At 44.2% G+C, this 16,997-nt stretch overlaps 1 protein-coding gene across 2 annotated transcripts; it reads left to right on the forward strand.

Moving 5' to 3' along the window:
- The first annotated feature begins 638 nt into the window (after positions 1-638).
- Positions 639-16,945, forward strand: LOC105897396 (hexokinase-1). 2 transcript variants are annotated; one of them, XM_012824335.3, is made up of 18 exons: positions 639-1,092; positions 3,140-3,302; positions 5,832-5,980; positions 6,409-6,528; positions 6,655-6,750; positions 6,964-7,063; positions 7,854-8,037; positions 8,391-8,546; positions 8,804-9,037; positions 9,755-10,059; positions 10,776-10,924; positions 11,432-11,551; positions 11,789-11,884; positions 13,094-13,193; positions 13,556-13,739; positions 13,846-14,001; positions 14,979-15,212; positions 15,774-16,945. In XM_012824335.3, the coding sequence occupies exons 1-18, from the start codon at positions 1,030-1,032 to the stop codon at positions 15,925-15,927; spliced, it is 2,763 nt and encodes a 920-aa protein (XP_012679789.2). In that variant the 5' UTR covers positions 639-1,029; the 3' UTR covers positions 15,928-16,945. The 2 variants fall into 2 exon arrangements, with proteins under 2 accessions (XP_012679789.2, XP_031419974.1); XM_031564114.1 differs by lacking the exons at positions 639-1,092; positions 3,140-3,302; positions 5,832-5,980; ... (3 more) ...; positions 7,854-8,037; positions 8,391-8,546 and having other exon boundaries at positions 9,004-9,083.
- Positions 16,946-16,997: the final 52 nt, after the last annotated feature.

Below are 16,997 nucleotides of genomic sequence, written 5' to 3' on the forward strand. Positions count from 1 at the left end.
TCCCTGAACGTCCCTGGAAGTCCGTATGGATGGCTCGTACGGTCAACCGAGCTTGCTGTTGCTCATGCATAACGCATGTGATCTGGAGCGCCTAATGGGAAACACTAAGGGACAGACGGAAACATTAACTATTGAACTACCTTACTGTTTTGTTTTGGGTGTTTACTTGGGGCGGGTTAAAAGCTATACACGTTTAGGTCTACTTAAAAGCGCTCTACTTAAAGAGCTCCTGGTATATACATAAGAGAAAACAGGCCTATAATACGTACATGACTTTCTATTAATTATTTGCATGTCTTCATCATACGCGCTGACCTCCGCTATGCTCCTCTATGAGGTAGCTGGTATTTTTCCTTGCAGAGCGACTCATGCACCAATGAATAATACGACAGGTAGCCCACTAGATCACCCAGCATTAATTCCATATTAACTCCTACTGCTCTGCTCTCACCACCAACATCACAAGAATTTCCACGACCCCCAATGTCAGACGAGAAACGCGACGTTACACCCGGGTATGACGTCACGTTATCAACCCCTCCAAACATTCCCTGGGGCAACTGCCGCGACGTGACAGACGTAACGTGCGCCCCGCCACTGCTTGCCTGGGTATCCACGACTTTTTCCGGGCTCCCCCTCCTTCTCCTTCTGCGTGCGCTCTCTGCCCCAACTCTTCTCCAATCGTGCGTAGACACCGTTTCAACCAATAAGAGTCCAGTCTGGGGGCTGCGTAGTAACGAGCAGACCACCATTCTAGCAGCGGCTACAGAGACTCTGCGCATCAGCCAAGGACAACTTGCAGGCCGGGCCGTTACAGGCACCGGGATAGGTTCTTCAACGACGTCGTTGTGTCTTGTTTTTTTTATCCTTCTCATCTCCAGCGCTAGAAGTGTGATTGGATAGCAAAAGTATAGCAAGGGTAAACCCTTATTTGCTCTATAAAATTGTCGACGCAGCGAGTCGGATAGCCTATCTGTCTCTCTTGCGCCCCCGACTCCACGGCTGACAGCCTTCAGAAGTGTAGCAAAGATGATAGCTGCTCAGCTTTTAGCATACTACTTTACTGAGCTCAAAGATGACCGGGCTAAAAAGGTAAGTGATTGGCGAATGCGGCTTGTATCACCATGGCAGTCTCTGCCGAAATACAGCCATAGATACCGGTAGATGTTCCTAGCATACTAATGCTCTTCCTCTGGGCGTTGCATGTCATATTATCTGATAGAATTCTCTCAGTGGTCAAAATGGCCATGTTTGAGTGTAATTTAACAGAGTAGGCCTATGCTTGGTATATTGGCCGAAAGAGTGATGCTCTTGTATCCTGGGTGTGGACATAAGCTTGTCATGGAGACGCGGAAGCCGACAGGTGTCTGTGAGTCGTGAGTTCATCTCCACATCCATTTCAGCACTGATCAAAAATTGCTCAAAGGGGGATGGGAGTGACTGCACCTGGTCTCTTCCTATTTCTCTAGAGCAGATTATACAGACAAGTTAAGGGTTTTTTACCCCTTATAACTACAGGGCCGTGTGTTTTATATAATTTGAATGAAATAAACTGAATAGTTTAGCATTGTGTCAAGTTGAATGAATGCATTGGCTGATAACCGAATCGCTACCAAATAGCCCTCAGAATTTCCAAGAAAAATGCCTTAGGGTGATTTCTCTAAAAGGCCGAATAAAGTGAAAACCGGGCGTGTTGTGAATTAAATATGTCCGACTGGTCTACGTGCAGATGGGCCATACCTTAGGTTCAGATGTTGCGGTGCAGATGTGCTAGAACCCCTTTTGCGTCGCCTCACTCATTGCCCAGGGACAGAAAACGATGTAATGATAGAAGGATTCACAGGATTCACTTTATTATTATATTATATATATCGATAAAGCCATTTTTAAATGTATATCAGAATGAATTATGAATATTTCCATTCTGCAATAGGTCCAGTCTATGGCAACAATTAAAATTCAGTGTTTTAGTAATTTCTTTATTCAGCACTCTCTTATTATGTGTTAAAATTAGGTATGTCAAGGTCTTTTGAAAAATAATGACATGCTTTGTGATTAATTAATCTAAATGAATCACAATTTTCCCTAAGAAGCATTTACAAATCCATCAGATTTGCCATTGACGTTAAGTGACAAAGTAAAAAGCCTTGGCAGTGTGATGTTCACCACACAATATTAGCACTTGATGATGAACAACGATACTTAAGATACTTAAGTATACATTTACTACTTTATTTAATGAAGAACACATTTTATTTATTCCTGATTAACCCATCTTATAGTTTGTCTAAAAGTAGTGAACGAACTAACTTAGGTAACATCAGACTATACCCATGGACGGATTATGAAACTATGGGCCCCTGGCCCCTGGAAAAGGAGGACACTTTGTCGCGGGGGGAGGGGACGCGGCAGTGTATAGAATGCCGACCACGCCCCCTCCCCCACGACGAAGTTTTGCCATATTTTTCATATTTTTCACATGCAAATGACCCCGCCCCTCCCCCGCAACAAAGTTTTTTCCGGGTAAAAGAGGACGTCTGGTCACCCTGCATAACAGCGACTTCACGCAGAGGCTCTGGCTTAGGGGCCCCCTGAGCTCATGGGCCCCTGGGCCTAGGCCCGGTAGGCCCGTTCGGTAATCCATCCCTGACCAACACCCAAAGAACTGATCAAATCTTGCTAGCCTGCGAACTTATGTCACAAAAAAAACACACACCTTATAACTTTGCTTTGCCTTGGTCAAGTGCAATGTTTTTTATATACAGTATAGATGAATAACAGTTTTTGTTACAGTTATGGTTAAAAATAGCCTACCTTCTGGGATTTCTAGAGGTTTTTGTGCAGATCTTTCTGAAGTTCTGGAATTCTTCATATTGAACTCCAAAATGAGGGGATGTTTTCAAATAATTCCAATATGAGGCTGTAGACCTAACATCCAACTACCAATACAGCCCAAAACATTGACGCTAGCTCCACATGCAAAGCGCACAGTGAAAAATATGAATCATAGTGTGAGATTATGAATTAATCGAAATGAACGCGTTATTTTGATAAGCCTAGTTAATATTATTATGTGTTTCTGGTCAGTATCAGCCCACCATGATTAACCTGTGTGTGCTTCTACTTGTTTGCTGTGTAGATTGATAAGTACCTGTACTCCATGCGCTTCTCGGACGAGACGCTGCGAGACATCATGTGTCGCTTCAGGAGGGAGATGGAGAACGGTCTGACCCGTGACACCAACCCCACCGCCAATGTCAAGATGCTGCCCACCTTCGTGAGGTCCATCCCTGACGGCTCAGGTAGGTGCTGGGCTAGTTCAAAACACCACAAGGAGCATCGGTCTCACAAGAACAAGAGCATCTCACACTGATGCCGACTCACTGAATTAATGTGAAATAGGAATGCAGAGAGACCTGCCTCAGTATATGGAATAGCAAACAGCTTTCACAAATTGATATCTAGTTATGTAAATGCAACGGTGGCAAGTTGATACAGGGCTGCCCAACGTCTTTAGAGAGGCGTGCTAGCGACAGACACTAGCAGACATTGGTTTTAGCCTCCTTGCTAGCATGCCTTCCTCCCATGTCCGAGGTTTTGAGTTTGAGTCCGGTGCAGGGCTGTGCTAGTCTACACAACACAGGTTACATAAACACACCAACCAACACAAAATCTGGTAAGTGTTTGTGTATCAGAAGCAGTAGCTGTGATATTATTATTATTATTATTATTATTATTATTATTATTATTATTATCCTTTTTTGTAGGTGGCCCCTGTGTTTGAGGGGTGCTGGTCATAAGGCATCTTGTCTCCATTGTTCTGACTAAAAAGCAAACATGGTCTCAACGTGCATGTAAAGTAGAGAGAAACACATGAAAATGGGTCAAAAAAAAGTATCACTGACGGACGCCAAGCAAAGGCGGACCAAGGGGAAAACATTCTCAGTTTGTCCAAGATGAAATCTAATGCAGCAGTGTCCAACTGCCCTGCATCCATTGCAGTTCCCTCCCTCCCCTCCCCTCCCCCCCTCTCTCTCTCTCTCTCTCTCTCTCTCTCCCTCTCTCCCTCTCTCTCTCTCTCCCTCCCTCTCTCCCTCCCTCTCTCTCTCTCTCCCTCCCTCTCTCCCTCCCTCTCTCTCTCTCTCTCTCTCTCTCTCTCTCCCTCTCTCCCTCTCTCTCTCTCTCCCTCCCTCTCTCCCTCCCTCTCTCTCTCTCCCTCCCTCTCTCCCTCCCTCTCTCTCTCTCTCTCTCTCTCTCCCTCTCTCCCTCCCTCTCTCTCTCTCTCTCTCTCTCTCTCCCTCTCTCCCTCCCTCTCTATCTCTCTATATCTATTTCTCTATCTGTATCTCCCTTGGACTTCTCTCATCCCTGAGATCAGGTATAGAGCCTGGATGCGTGCTGCAAAGCTTGATCATTACCCGGTTGGATATTTAAATGTCAAATGGCTTTGCTAGGTCTCCTAGACACAGGGACTAATATGGAGGACATTGATATCAGTCGTTGCACACCGGCTGGCTAGAGATAACGCAGTTAGGCCTGAGCAAGTCATTTTTGGTGGACAGATGGCCACTCCTGTTCTGCTCCAATGCTTTGAACCTGTGTGCCATCCACACAGTTTACTCTCTAACACTTCAATGTTATCAACCTTTCTAGCGGCCCAGTGAATTATAACTGGAGTGATTTGATTGATGTAATGATTGCTGTGTAAGTGCAGCCAACGCCGCATGTTCTGGATTCAGAATTAGTTCCCACAATGTCCACAAAACATGAAGGCAGCATAAAAAAAGCACAATCTCTATGCAAACATTTATATCATGTAATTATAAATAATATAATGTAAATGTAATTGTGGATTACATTTAAAGAGTGTTTGTTATACAGACAAATTCTGCTTTGCAATGGCAGTGATTACGCAACATGTGAATACTTACTAAGAGCCAAATGAAATGGCACCTGCATGTGAGATTTAGCAGTGTCCAGAGTACTTTAGCAGCCTTGTCACTATGACACTCGTTATTATCTAACTTTATAGTGCCTGAAAACCATCTAAACAGCTGTGCTCCTGAAAATAGGCCGCCTATAATCGTCATCATCTTAGCATTATTTAGCTCAACACAGCGCTGTACAGTGTACGCTGTACTTCCAAACAGCTTGTGCTATCTTGCCCCTTAAATGCTAGCATACCATTAGCCAGCATTTACGGTGATTAGGAACGGTTGTGTAAGTTCAGCATTCCTTGTCCTTTTCTCTCTCGCTCGTTCCCCCTCTCTGTCTCCTTCTGTCCAAGACTGAAAGTGCGAGCGGAGTGCCAACTGTATTCATTCTAGAGCGACTCCCTCTTGGCTCTCTGCCAACACTGCTCAAATTACCCCCCCTCTTGTTTGTAAGCCACGCTGCCAGGGAGAAATATCATCCGGCGATTGTCCCCAAATGCCAAGGGCCAGTCTAGCGTGACCGGTCAGGGGACCTTGCTTAGGGGAGGGGTATGTGGGGGCTGACTAAAATCATGTCTCACCTTATAAATAGACTGAATCACTCAAGGGACAGAGAGACCACTTGAAACTCTCAGAGATAATTTAATCTATAGGTCAGTTTTAAACCGATGGCAATGTCTGAGTCGAATAACTATTTTTAACCGCTCTGTGACCATGGAGGGGGCAATGAATTTCTACAGTGCTTAGAAATTCTCTTTGTTTTCACAGTAAATACACTGATCAGCATAGATCAATATGAAGTGCACTCAGTCACGTAATGGAGCTTGTAAATTATGAGTTATATGTTTGTAAATCTTGTTATGAATTTCCTGTTTGTCTGTCTTGTTTGCTCGATAGAGAAGGGAGACTTCATTGCTCTGGACCTGGGGGGGTCAAACTTCCGTATCCTCCGCGTGAAGGTGTCCCACGAGAAGAAGCAGACGGTTCTGATGGAATCGGAGGTGTACGACACCCCGGAGCACATCATCCACGGGAGCGGAACACAGGTAAATCTTTGGGCTGGCGCTCACTGGTTGCGTGCTCTCTTGAAGGTCACATATGTGATCTTTCAGGAAGTATGTGGAGAGACCATGTAGGGCCCACGTGACACTGGCATCATGGTGTTTCCACCCCCGCATCACACTGATACCAGATACCCCTCCCCCGCCTCCTTTGGTGCATCTCCTGCTGCTACATGATGGTGGAAGGAATTAGCAGAATTGGTATTAGTGATCTTCGGCATGTATTGAGTTTCTGTGTCAAAATAGATACAACAGTGAGAAACTGTTAACAGTAGTGTTCTAGTATATATGTGCATGACATACAGTAAGTATGACATTTGTCTTTCTTTGGTTAAGAGGGAAGTGGTTAGTGAATTAAATGTGCCCTGTAGAGGTCCATTTATAGGAGTCCATTTGTGTTTTTATCTGTGCAGTTATTTGACCACGTAGCTGAGTGCCTTGGGGACTTCATGGAGAAACAGAAGATTAAGGACAAGAAGCTCCCCGTGGGATTCACGTTCTCCTTCCCCTGCGCACAGACCAAGCTGGATGAGGTGAGCAGATCAATGAGAACCATCTGGCCAACATGATCAGATCTGTAAAAATGCACCACACCACTGTGATCGATGTGATTGATATTTGTTCTGAGTTTGATCACCTGGGGCGTCCGGTTGTTGCAGGCAGTGTTGTTGACCTGGACTAAACGCTTCAAAGTCAGCGGAGTGGAGGGCATGGACGTGGTCAACCTTCTGAACAAAGCCATCAAGAAACGCGGGGTAAGTGTCAGAGGGCCATGCTGGTGGCCATGCATGTCAATAGCCACTGAAGCTCAAAGCATCATTTCATTTTTATTTTGATTTGATTTGATTTAATGTATTACTTCATAGCTTGGACTTCATTTACCATCGGTATCATTTTATGTAATCGTGCTTTAGGGGTGACTATGTCAGAGACACAACAGTTAGTCAGCTAAATGAATGTCTCCGCAGGACTACGATGCAGACATCATGGCCGTGGTCAACGACACAGTAGGAACCATGATGACCTGTGGCTTTGATGATCAGCGCTGTGAGGTTGGCATCATCATAGGTAAGGCAATTGTTGCTGGTGTAGACTACAATACCAATACACATCCAATGCAGAATCCTAATGAGCATCTTAATGAGAATGCTACTGTAGACTACAATACCCATACACACATCCAATGCACAACCCTAATGAGCATCTTAATGAGAATGCTACTGTAGACTACAATACCCATACACACATCCAATGCAGAATCCTAATGAGCATCTTAATAAGAATCCTACATCCTGCATCTGTTCCCACTTATGGAACCCTTGGGATGCATTTACTTGAGTAACAGAACACGAGAGGATGTTTAGTATCACTAACATTACCCAAGATTGTGTTGCAGGTCTTAAGGATGTCATCATAGCTATTACATCTCTTAAACAATAACATCACAAAAACACACTCACAAAACTGACATTTTTTTTATATCTATATCTTATATGTAAGATTTCCATTATATTTCTCAAACCAAAACTATCAATTCATAAATTATATGAATATAATGATACATTCACAGTTGTTTTTTGTAAATCAAATATCCCAGTTTCCTATTTGCAGCAGTGGATTAAGCTACAGCAGAGGTTACTATCTATCAAAATCTGACAGCATGATACAGGATCAGACAGCAGCTCATATCAGGGCACTGTAGATTATATTGTCTGGTACACATCACACTGCATCAAAAGTGTTGCCCCCTAGATACAGGCACCCATTTGGGGTTGTGTGGAGAGGCCATTTTGAAGTGAACTCCTGAGTCATCGTGTCTGACTGTCACATGACTCACAGGGGTGCTGTCTGTCCTCAGGTACTGGAACCAATGCGTGTTACATGGAGGAGCTGAGGCACCTGGACCTGGTGGAGGGGGACGAGGGCCGCATGTGCATCAACACCGAGTGGGGCGCCTTCGGAGACGACGGCACGCTGGAGGACATTCGCACCGAGTTTGACCGTGAGATCGACCGCGGCTCCCTCAACCCTGGCAAGCAGCTGTAAGCAACTGGGCTCTCATAGGGCAACTGTCAGCTGGATTATAAGCGGCCTTTGTGTTGGCTGTTGGCTAACCATGAATTACCATTTCACACAGAACAGAGCTCACTTTAGTATTCTGAGTTTGATTTTAATGGATGTCTAGACCTCTGGGTCCTAATGGAGGCCATTTAAATGAAATTTGTCACCCAAGCAAACAGTCTTAGTATCTGCCTTACCTGTCTTAGTAACTTTAAAATAAGAAAACAACATGAACACTTTGTCACCTCTTGAGTGTGAGTTTGTCAGGTATTTGTGGCGATCAGAGAAAGAGTTGGTTTGCAGTACTGATGGTAAATGTGTGTCTGTGGAGCAGCTTTGAGAAGATGGTGAGCGGGATGTACATGGGGGAGCTGGTGAGGCTGATCCTGGTGAAGATGGCCAAGGAGAGCCAGCTGTTTGAGGGCCGCATCACCCCAGAGCTCCTGACTAAAGGCACCATCGAAACCAAGCATGTGTCTGCCATGGAGAAGTAAGTCAGTTATATTCATTCTACACTCTATATTTTAAATATATGAACGTCCATGCCCATGAAAATAAATAAATATAAGTAGTATTTATTCTTAATACTAGAACGCCATTATAATTTATGGTAATGTTTACAAGTGTGTAATTTATATAAAATAATACTGGATGAAAATAGAGAAATTGACAAATGTTACTGACTGTGTGGACCGCCACCAGAAGTAAATAGCAGTCAGCTTATTCCTGTGGTACTGTGATTGTTAGGAGCAAAGAGGGCCTCTCCAAAACCAAAGAGATCCTGACCCGTCTGGGCGTGGAGCCGTCTGACGAGGACTGCATTGCCGTGCAGCACATCTGCACCATCGTGTCCTTCCGCTCAGCCAACCTCATCGCCGCCACCCTGGGCGCCATCCTCAACCGCCTCAAGGACAACAAGGGGGTGCCACGCCTGCGCACCACCGTGGGCATCGACGGGTCGCTCTACAAGATGCACCCGCAGTAAGTGCATTTAAGGGAGCGGGTCACTCTACAAGATGCACCCGCAGTAGGTGCATTTAAGGGAGTAGTGATGACATTCGCCTTCCTGTACAGGCGGGGGTTAGCAAGGCTAGATGCTAATTTAGTGGTATCAATGAGTAAGTTGATTCGGATGTAAAATAATAAAATTGACATTGTTCATTCTGCAAAGTTTTATTTTCATTGTAACATTGTCATTTTCGCACAGAAATTCAGAACTTGAAGTCAGAAATGACACAACCATAGTGATAAACAAGTACCTGAAAGCAGTTGGCACTCGTCCTAGTGATGTACTGGCTGTTAAGGTGTTCAGACAGAAGCTTAAGAGTTAAACCCCCTTGTAGACCACACTGAAACGGTGCAGTGGGGTCAGAATACACACGGCACAGTTCACACCCTTGTGTACATCCGCCTGTACATCCAGTGCCTGACGACATGGTGGCTAACAGTTCTATTTTAAATTCTTGTTTTGCTTGTTTGTTTACCCTCTCAATCCAGGCCATTGTAATATGTACTAATTGCAAGCAACATATGGATGTATGTGTGCAAGGTACTGTACTGTCCTTATTAAGGACAGAAACTGAAACTTAATATACAATATATAACATGGTATGCTTTGTAGCAGGATGAAGTTATAGTCCATAGCAGGCTACCCTGAGTGCTACCACTGGCACACTTACACGTCCTGTGCCCATGCAGGTATTCCCGACGCCTCCACAAGACCGTCCGCCGCCTGGTGCCCGACTCAGACGTGCGTTTCCTGCTGTCCGAGAGTGGCAGCGGTAAGGGCGCCGCCATGGTGACTGCCGTGGCGTACCGTCTGGCAGACCAGTCCCGGCAGATCGCTCAGACGCTGGCTGAGTTCCGTCTCAGCAAGGCCCAGCTGCTGGAGGTGAAGAAGAGGATGAAGATTGAGATTGAGAGGGGCCTGAAGAAGGACACCCACGGCACCGCCACCGTCAAGATGCTGCCCACGTTCGTGCGCAGTTGCCCAGATGGGTCTGGTGAGTAGAAAGTGCCCATGTTGTTGTTCACAGTTGTAAATGACAAAGATTCTAAGTGTATCAAAATAGATACAAGGGGAGAACATAACTAAAGATGAAATGGGGGATGATGATACATAGTTTCAAAATCCCCTGCCTCGTCAGCTGCTTATTGTGCCAAAGGTATAAAAGTCTTTGTCCCACCTGTGTCGTGTCTTTACCTGATACTTCCACCCAGAATGGTTTTAACTGTAAGGCAATTACCAGATTAAGATGACCGGGAGTAAAATACTGGAGAGGGCTTTGACAGTCTGATCCAGGAAGCTCCCCCGTTCATGACAGTATGTGTGATTACATTTAGTTATTTGAGGAGTTGTTGCCTGTTGCCTGGATTTTCTGGGAATTGAAACTTAGTGCTGAGACCACTGTATTGTACCAGTCTGGCAGACAGAACAGAGCGTGGGATTGTGGGTGTCTGACACACACAGTCTGAATAATGCAGTTAACCAAGTGATTCAATCCCCTACCAGAGAGGCTATACAAGGTTGTATTATACTGGAGTTGAGTTGGCCTCTAACTGAACAAAATGTGGACATTAGATTTTGGCTCACATAGCTACTGATATCACCTTTGGTCTAGTTTAAAAAAGGCCAGTAAACCGTGGAAGTTCCAACAACATCGTCTGTCTCCTTTTTTTCTCCTGTCCTCGCTCGCCTCTACCTTACCAACCCTCTCAGAGAACGGTGACTTTCTGGCTCTGGATCTTGGAGGGACAAACTTCAGGGTTCTGCTGGTGAAGATCCGCAGTGGCAAGAAGCGAACCGTGGAGATGCACAACAAAATCTATGCCATCCCCATCGAGATCATGCAGGGCACTGGAGAAGAGGTACCGTGCAGAGTCATCTCACTTCACACCCAGTTCTTAGATCGCAGTCGGCTGCACCAAACAACAACAACAACAACAGACTGCATTAATAATGCTTATGTGTTATTCTCAGAAATGTTCGGTTACTCTAGAGACATTACTCAGACTACGCTACTGCCAAATGCCTTTGAGCCGTAATGGAGTCTGGCCATTGGCTAATTAGATGGCAAGATAAATTGGCTCTTAGCACCGAATAGATCTCAGCCATCTCCTTTCATGAGCCCATCAGTGAAATACTAAGAAAGAAAAAAGATACTTTGATATTTTGTTCAAATGGTAACAGCTCATTAGGTCTTTGTTGGTTTTCAAATTGACCTTGTACGCACTGCAAGTGAAACCTGACTCTTATACTGTGATCTTTATATCAAGATCTGAGATGAACATTTGCCTGTAGAAGGCTTTAACAGTTTGCTTGGTGATCCACACACATCCATAGTACATCCATGGCGTCTCCTTGTTCCCCCCCAGCTGTTTGATCACATCGTGTACTGCATCTCTGACTTCCTGGACTACATGGGCATGAAGAACGCTCGCCTACCCCTGGGCTTCACCTTCTCCTTCCCCTGCCAGCAGACCAGCCTGGATGCAGTGAGTCCTCCTCACACCTGCAGTACACACCTGCATTAGCAAGCACTCAGTGACCAACCGAAATAATACTAATGCTATATTATCATTACATGTCCTATTCCCCCTCTACCACTACTATATTACTCAATTGTATTGCATCCATCTTGCATTTAGTACACTTCATAATGGTCACAGTGTCACAGGATTTCCATAAGGACATGAAGATTGAGCTCTGATACTGTAAACTGTCCCTTGCAGGGTAGACTTGTCACCTGGACTAAAGGCTTCAAGGCGACTGACTGTGAGGGGGAGGACGTGGTGGAGCTCCTCAGAGAAGGCATTAAGAGGAAAGAGGTGAGGGTGACCACCAGGAGGGGATATAATTTGTACAGCTACACATGAACACACCACATATGAACACACCGCACATGAACACACTGCATATGAACACACCGCACATGAACACACACATATGAACACACCGCATATGAACACACCGCTTATGAACACACCACACATGAACACACCACACATGAACACACCGCACATGAACACCGGCACATGAACACACCGCACATGAACACACCACACATGAACACACCGCATATGAACACACCGCATATGAACACACCGCATATGAACACACCACACCGTCCACTCTTGTGAGATCACATCAAACGTGTTTAGCGTTCTGAACACTCGTTCTGACAAACATACTGCACTATCCATGTTGAGACCTTTTACTGTAACCACCCAGATGATTTGGGTGTGGACACTAAAGATTGCTTTATGTGTTATTGTTCTGTGGCTTGTAATATTTCAATTGGATTTAAATTCCCTCGCCCCTCAATTTTAGATGGAAGAACCAGTAAGTATTGTAAAAGCTGAAAATGACTTAAATGAGGGAGACAGGTAAAAGTCCAGAAAGCAGTTTGTGTCTTGAGTCTTGTTTCAAAAGCATGGCTGTATTAACATTTGCAGGTTGCCCACGGCAGAGGTGTGTTATTACATATTAAAAGCAAGAGAAAAAGTGTTGTATGCTGAAATCTGTTTTTCTGTCTGCCGTGGTGTATGCTACTGCCTGATCTGTTATGGATGGGGGCTGAGAGAAATGCCCTGTTAGCTTTTTGACTTGAAATGAGGAAAATTAAACTGGACTATGCTGCCTGGATCAGCATCAGCCTACAAGCATTCATGTCACTCAGTGATATTTGGTGTGGCAACCATTTTGAATTACAGAACGACACACGAGGTCCCTGTATTTTTGCACCTGACTAGTCCTGAATTAGATGACTTGCAGTTAGATTTCACTCCAGATACATCAATGTGGTTTGACACCAGATACATCATTATGGTTTAATTTAGTCAGATACATACATATTGCTGTGTGGGAGTGGCCTGTGCACTCATATGTCAGTTTGGCTAAGGTGATGAAATTTGGTTTGATCTTGTGCTTGACCTGAAGTGTGGTGTGTTGAATGCCATCTCCGACATGTTAAGTTGAGTGCAAAAGCATGTAGGTTTTGTGTTTGTGAGTCAGACTCTTTTTTTTTTTTTTTCAAGGAATTTGACCTAGATGTAGTAGCCATTGTTAACGACACCGTGGGAACCATGATGACCTGCGCCTATGAAGAGCCATCTTGTGAAATTGGTCTGATTGCAGGTAACCCTCTTAGACCCATTAACTGGTGGCACTAACTTTCCACAAAACATCAATTTGTAGTATAAGGCATTGGATGAACAATGTATTACATGAACACATTTATTTCTTTATTTATTACTTTGCAATATGTAGTATGGACAATGTTTCTGAAACTTAGACGTTGTTCTTGGCAGTTTAGATTGCTGCCACCTTTAGCCTCCAGGGCTATTCAAACGTTAAAAAGATGATGACATAGAAACTTAACAGTCAAGTTTAGACATTCAAGAACTTCAGTTTGTACATCAAACTCAGGTGATTGATGGCTGAGGGTGTTTTGTCTCTGAAATTAAACAAACACCTCCTGTTTGTTGTGGCATCACTAGGTACTGGAAGTAATGCCTGCTACATGGAGGAGGTACGTAACATTGAAACTGTGGAAGGTGACGAAGGCCGCATGTGTGTTAACATGGAGTGGGGAGCCTTTGGTGACAACGGATGCTTAGACGACATCCGCACCCAGTACGACCGAGCAGTGGATGAGAACTCACTCAACGAAGGGAAACAGAGGTAAGTCTGAATCAGTTCCCGTTGGTGTCTCCACATTCATCTGGTGATTCCTCAGTAGTTCTAGCTGCCCTTGTGGTTTTCCTCACAATCCCTCAATACATTGCAGATATGAGAAGATGTGCAGTGGTATGTACCTGGGAGAGATTGTGCGAAACATCCTCATCGACCTGACGAAGCGTGGGTTCCTATTCAGAGGCCGGGTCTCTGAGACTCTGAAAACCAGGGGGATTTTTGAAACTAAGTTCCTCTCCCAGATTGAAAGGTAAGTCTTTCTTCAGCAAAAAACCAAGACTCTAGAACACATGTATCAGTCAGAACCTCTAGAGAGCGCAGTATCGGGCAACTCTGGCACAAAATGTACGTTTCCCAGTTGTTCTGGACAGAATTGTGGACAGTTACTGTAGATTTCTATCTCTGGACAGTTACTGTCATTTTCTATCTCTGACTTAGCGATGCTTTGCATACTTTAATACCGTAATTCCCCGACTATTAAACTCAGGTGTGTCCTATACATGGGAAACACGTTAATGGTTGTGATTCCCACTGCAAGCATGTCAGAAGATTATAGTTCATGGTACTAGGGTGCCAGGGGATCAACTGACAACTTACACATAAACATTTAGTGTCCATTCCCACATGACACTGTAACACTAAATAAATGCTCATGAAATGGTTTTCACTGTGAGTGGGAATGAGGTATTCCTGTGTGTGTGTGTGTGTGTGTGTGTGTGTGTGTGTGTGTGTGTGTGTGTGTGTGTGTGTGTGTGTGTGTGTGTGTGTGTGTGTGTGTGTGTGTGTGTGTGTGTGTGTGTGTGTGTGTGTGTGTGTGTGTGTGTGCATGCGGGGAGGGGGTGTAGGTATAGTGTTTTTGCTTGAAATGCCCATCCCTACTTCATAGAACTTTTAAATGGCAAATCATTCAAAATACTTCTCAGATATATTTCAGAAATACACACTTGCTAGACCTTTTTAAATCTAGACTTAAAACCCAACTGTTCTCAGATGCTATTTGTTAATTTACCGAATGCATGCTACCTTTTTAGTCTTTTACTTTTCTTTTAACTGTTGTTATGTTTAAATACCTTTTAGAATCTCCTATTCTTCTATGTTCTTTTATCTGCTCATTTGTACACACTTTGAATTTAATTATGCTATATAAATAAACGTACCTTGCCTTGCCTATGATTTCATTGATACATTAGTGATGGTCATTTGATCTCTCTCTGAATGTGTCCCCAGTGACCGGCTGGCCCTGCTCCAGGTAAGAGCCATTCTTCAGCAGCTGGGGCTGAACAGCACATGCGATGACTCCATCATCGTGAAGGAGGTGTGCGGCACGGTGTCCCGCCGGGCTGCCCAGATCTGCGGCGCGGGGATGGCTGCGGTGGTGGACAAGATTCGGGAGAACCGTGGACTGGACCACTTGGACGTCACTGTAGGGGTGGATGGGACACTCTACAAACTGCATCCACAGTAAGTGATTTGGAAGAGGCTAAAGCACATGCAAATTGACTGTGAGGCATTTAAGACATTCCAATTTTTTGGTCTTAATGTCAATATCAATATATATTCTTCCGTGATTTATTTAGCTTCTGAGAGCTTGACATAACCTACAGAAGCAGCTGAAGTACATCTGAGTTTAGAATTTACTTTGTAAATGAGCAGTTCCTGAATAAAAAAAAGATAATTTCTAAATGACCCAATGTAATTTCTAAATCCTTTAGATTTAGGTATAATATACTGTTCACATATCAGTAGAACTGCCCAATTACAAAACCTGTTAAACACTGGGTGGCTGATGAATGCACTGAATTCAGACTTCCAGTGCTGGCCAGGATGTGTCTGGAATCAGAGTGGGTCCGAAAGAAGCTGTGGACCCACTAGTGTCTGGACAGCCAGTTAGGAGACCATGGGTTAAATGTAATTTAACTAAACATCCTCATTAAGTTTTAATGTCCCCATAGGTCTTCTTGTCCCCACAAGTGTCAATTATGTGAGTTTTGTAACATCTTGGCCCTGCTCTGTACCTCATAGCTTCTCCAGAATCATGCAGCAGTCTGTGAAGGAGCTCGCCCCTAAATGTGATGTCACCTTCCTGCTCTCGGAGGATGGCAGTGGCAAGGGTGCTGCCCTCATCACTGCCGTTGGCTGCCGCCAGAGGGAGCTAGAGCGCCAGCAGCAACACTGAGGCTCCGTCCGCCGACCAGCGGGGTCCACCCGCCCACCCCTGTCCTCCGTGTTCATGGAGCAGTTTCCACGGTAGCCTGGCTCCATCACTGCCCCGCTCCCACTAACAGCCCGATCAGAGAAAAGGGAGATGAGAGATCTCGGAATATTGTATTTATTTTGCATTGCACTAAATATGCCGTTTTAACAGCATTTGTTAAGTTTTCCCTCTGTAAGCTCATTGTCAAGTATCTGAGTGGTGGGAACACCTCGGCTCTGAAATATTCATGTATTGCCAACTTTTGTTTTGTACATAGAGGGATAGGTATTGCACTGGTACTGTATGTATATGTAGAGAACAGCCACCCTCTTCCTTATGAAGCACTGGATTATTTTTGTTAGTTAGTGACTATGTTCCAGCTATCTCAATGATTTTGTATTTCTACACACCTTTCCTACAGATGCACTCTTTAATATATATCCCTCTTTAACACTCCTCTGGATTCCTCTGATTGTATTCTTTGAAATAACAGCATGTTGCCTCTTGCGCATTTAGCAGTAGTCCCCGGCTTTTAATACAAATGTATTCAGGAATCTTTTAACCATGGTCGGCAGAACACTACCTAGAGAGATAGATGATTTTGTTTCTTTTAAGGCAAGAACAAATGATGATACTGGCAATAGCCTAAAAAAAAAGGGATACGAAATAGAGATACCCCTGTGTTTACTTGTTAATTGTGAATTGCTAAACTATACTGTAGGTGTTGTGTTAATCCCACCAGTTTCACATTGTGTGCACAAAGAATATGTATTTGTCAGGCCCTTGAAACACTTCCACTGAGAGCTTTATGTGTTGGCTACCCTGGCTGAATGTGTTGTGGGTTGTACGATGTAAGAAGGTGTAGCTTTACATGCCCTGAAGCTGTGTGCATGCCTTATTTTGAGAGGAGGAATTGGTAAGGTTATTTATTTTATACATAAAAAACTTGTGCTGAAGACACTCATCAGTGAATACATTAAATTTCTATTTTGTTGTGCAATTGTGTCTGTAGACTGTCCTTATTTTAGGAAGAGCATCACAAGAGAAACATT

Source organism: Clupea harengus, chromosome 26 (genome assembly GCF_900700415.2).
Source record: "Clupea harengus chromosome 26, Ch_v2.0.2, whole genome shotgun sequence".
In the NCBI taxonomy this organism is placed as follows: domain Eukaryota; kingdom Metazoa; phylum Chordata; class Actinopteri; order Clupeiformes; family Clupeidae; genus Clupea; species Clupea harengus.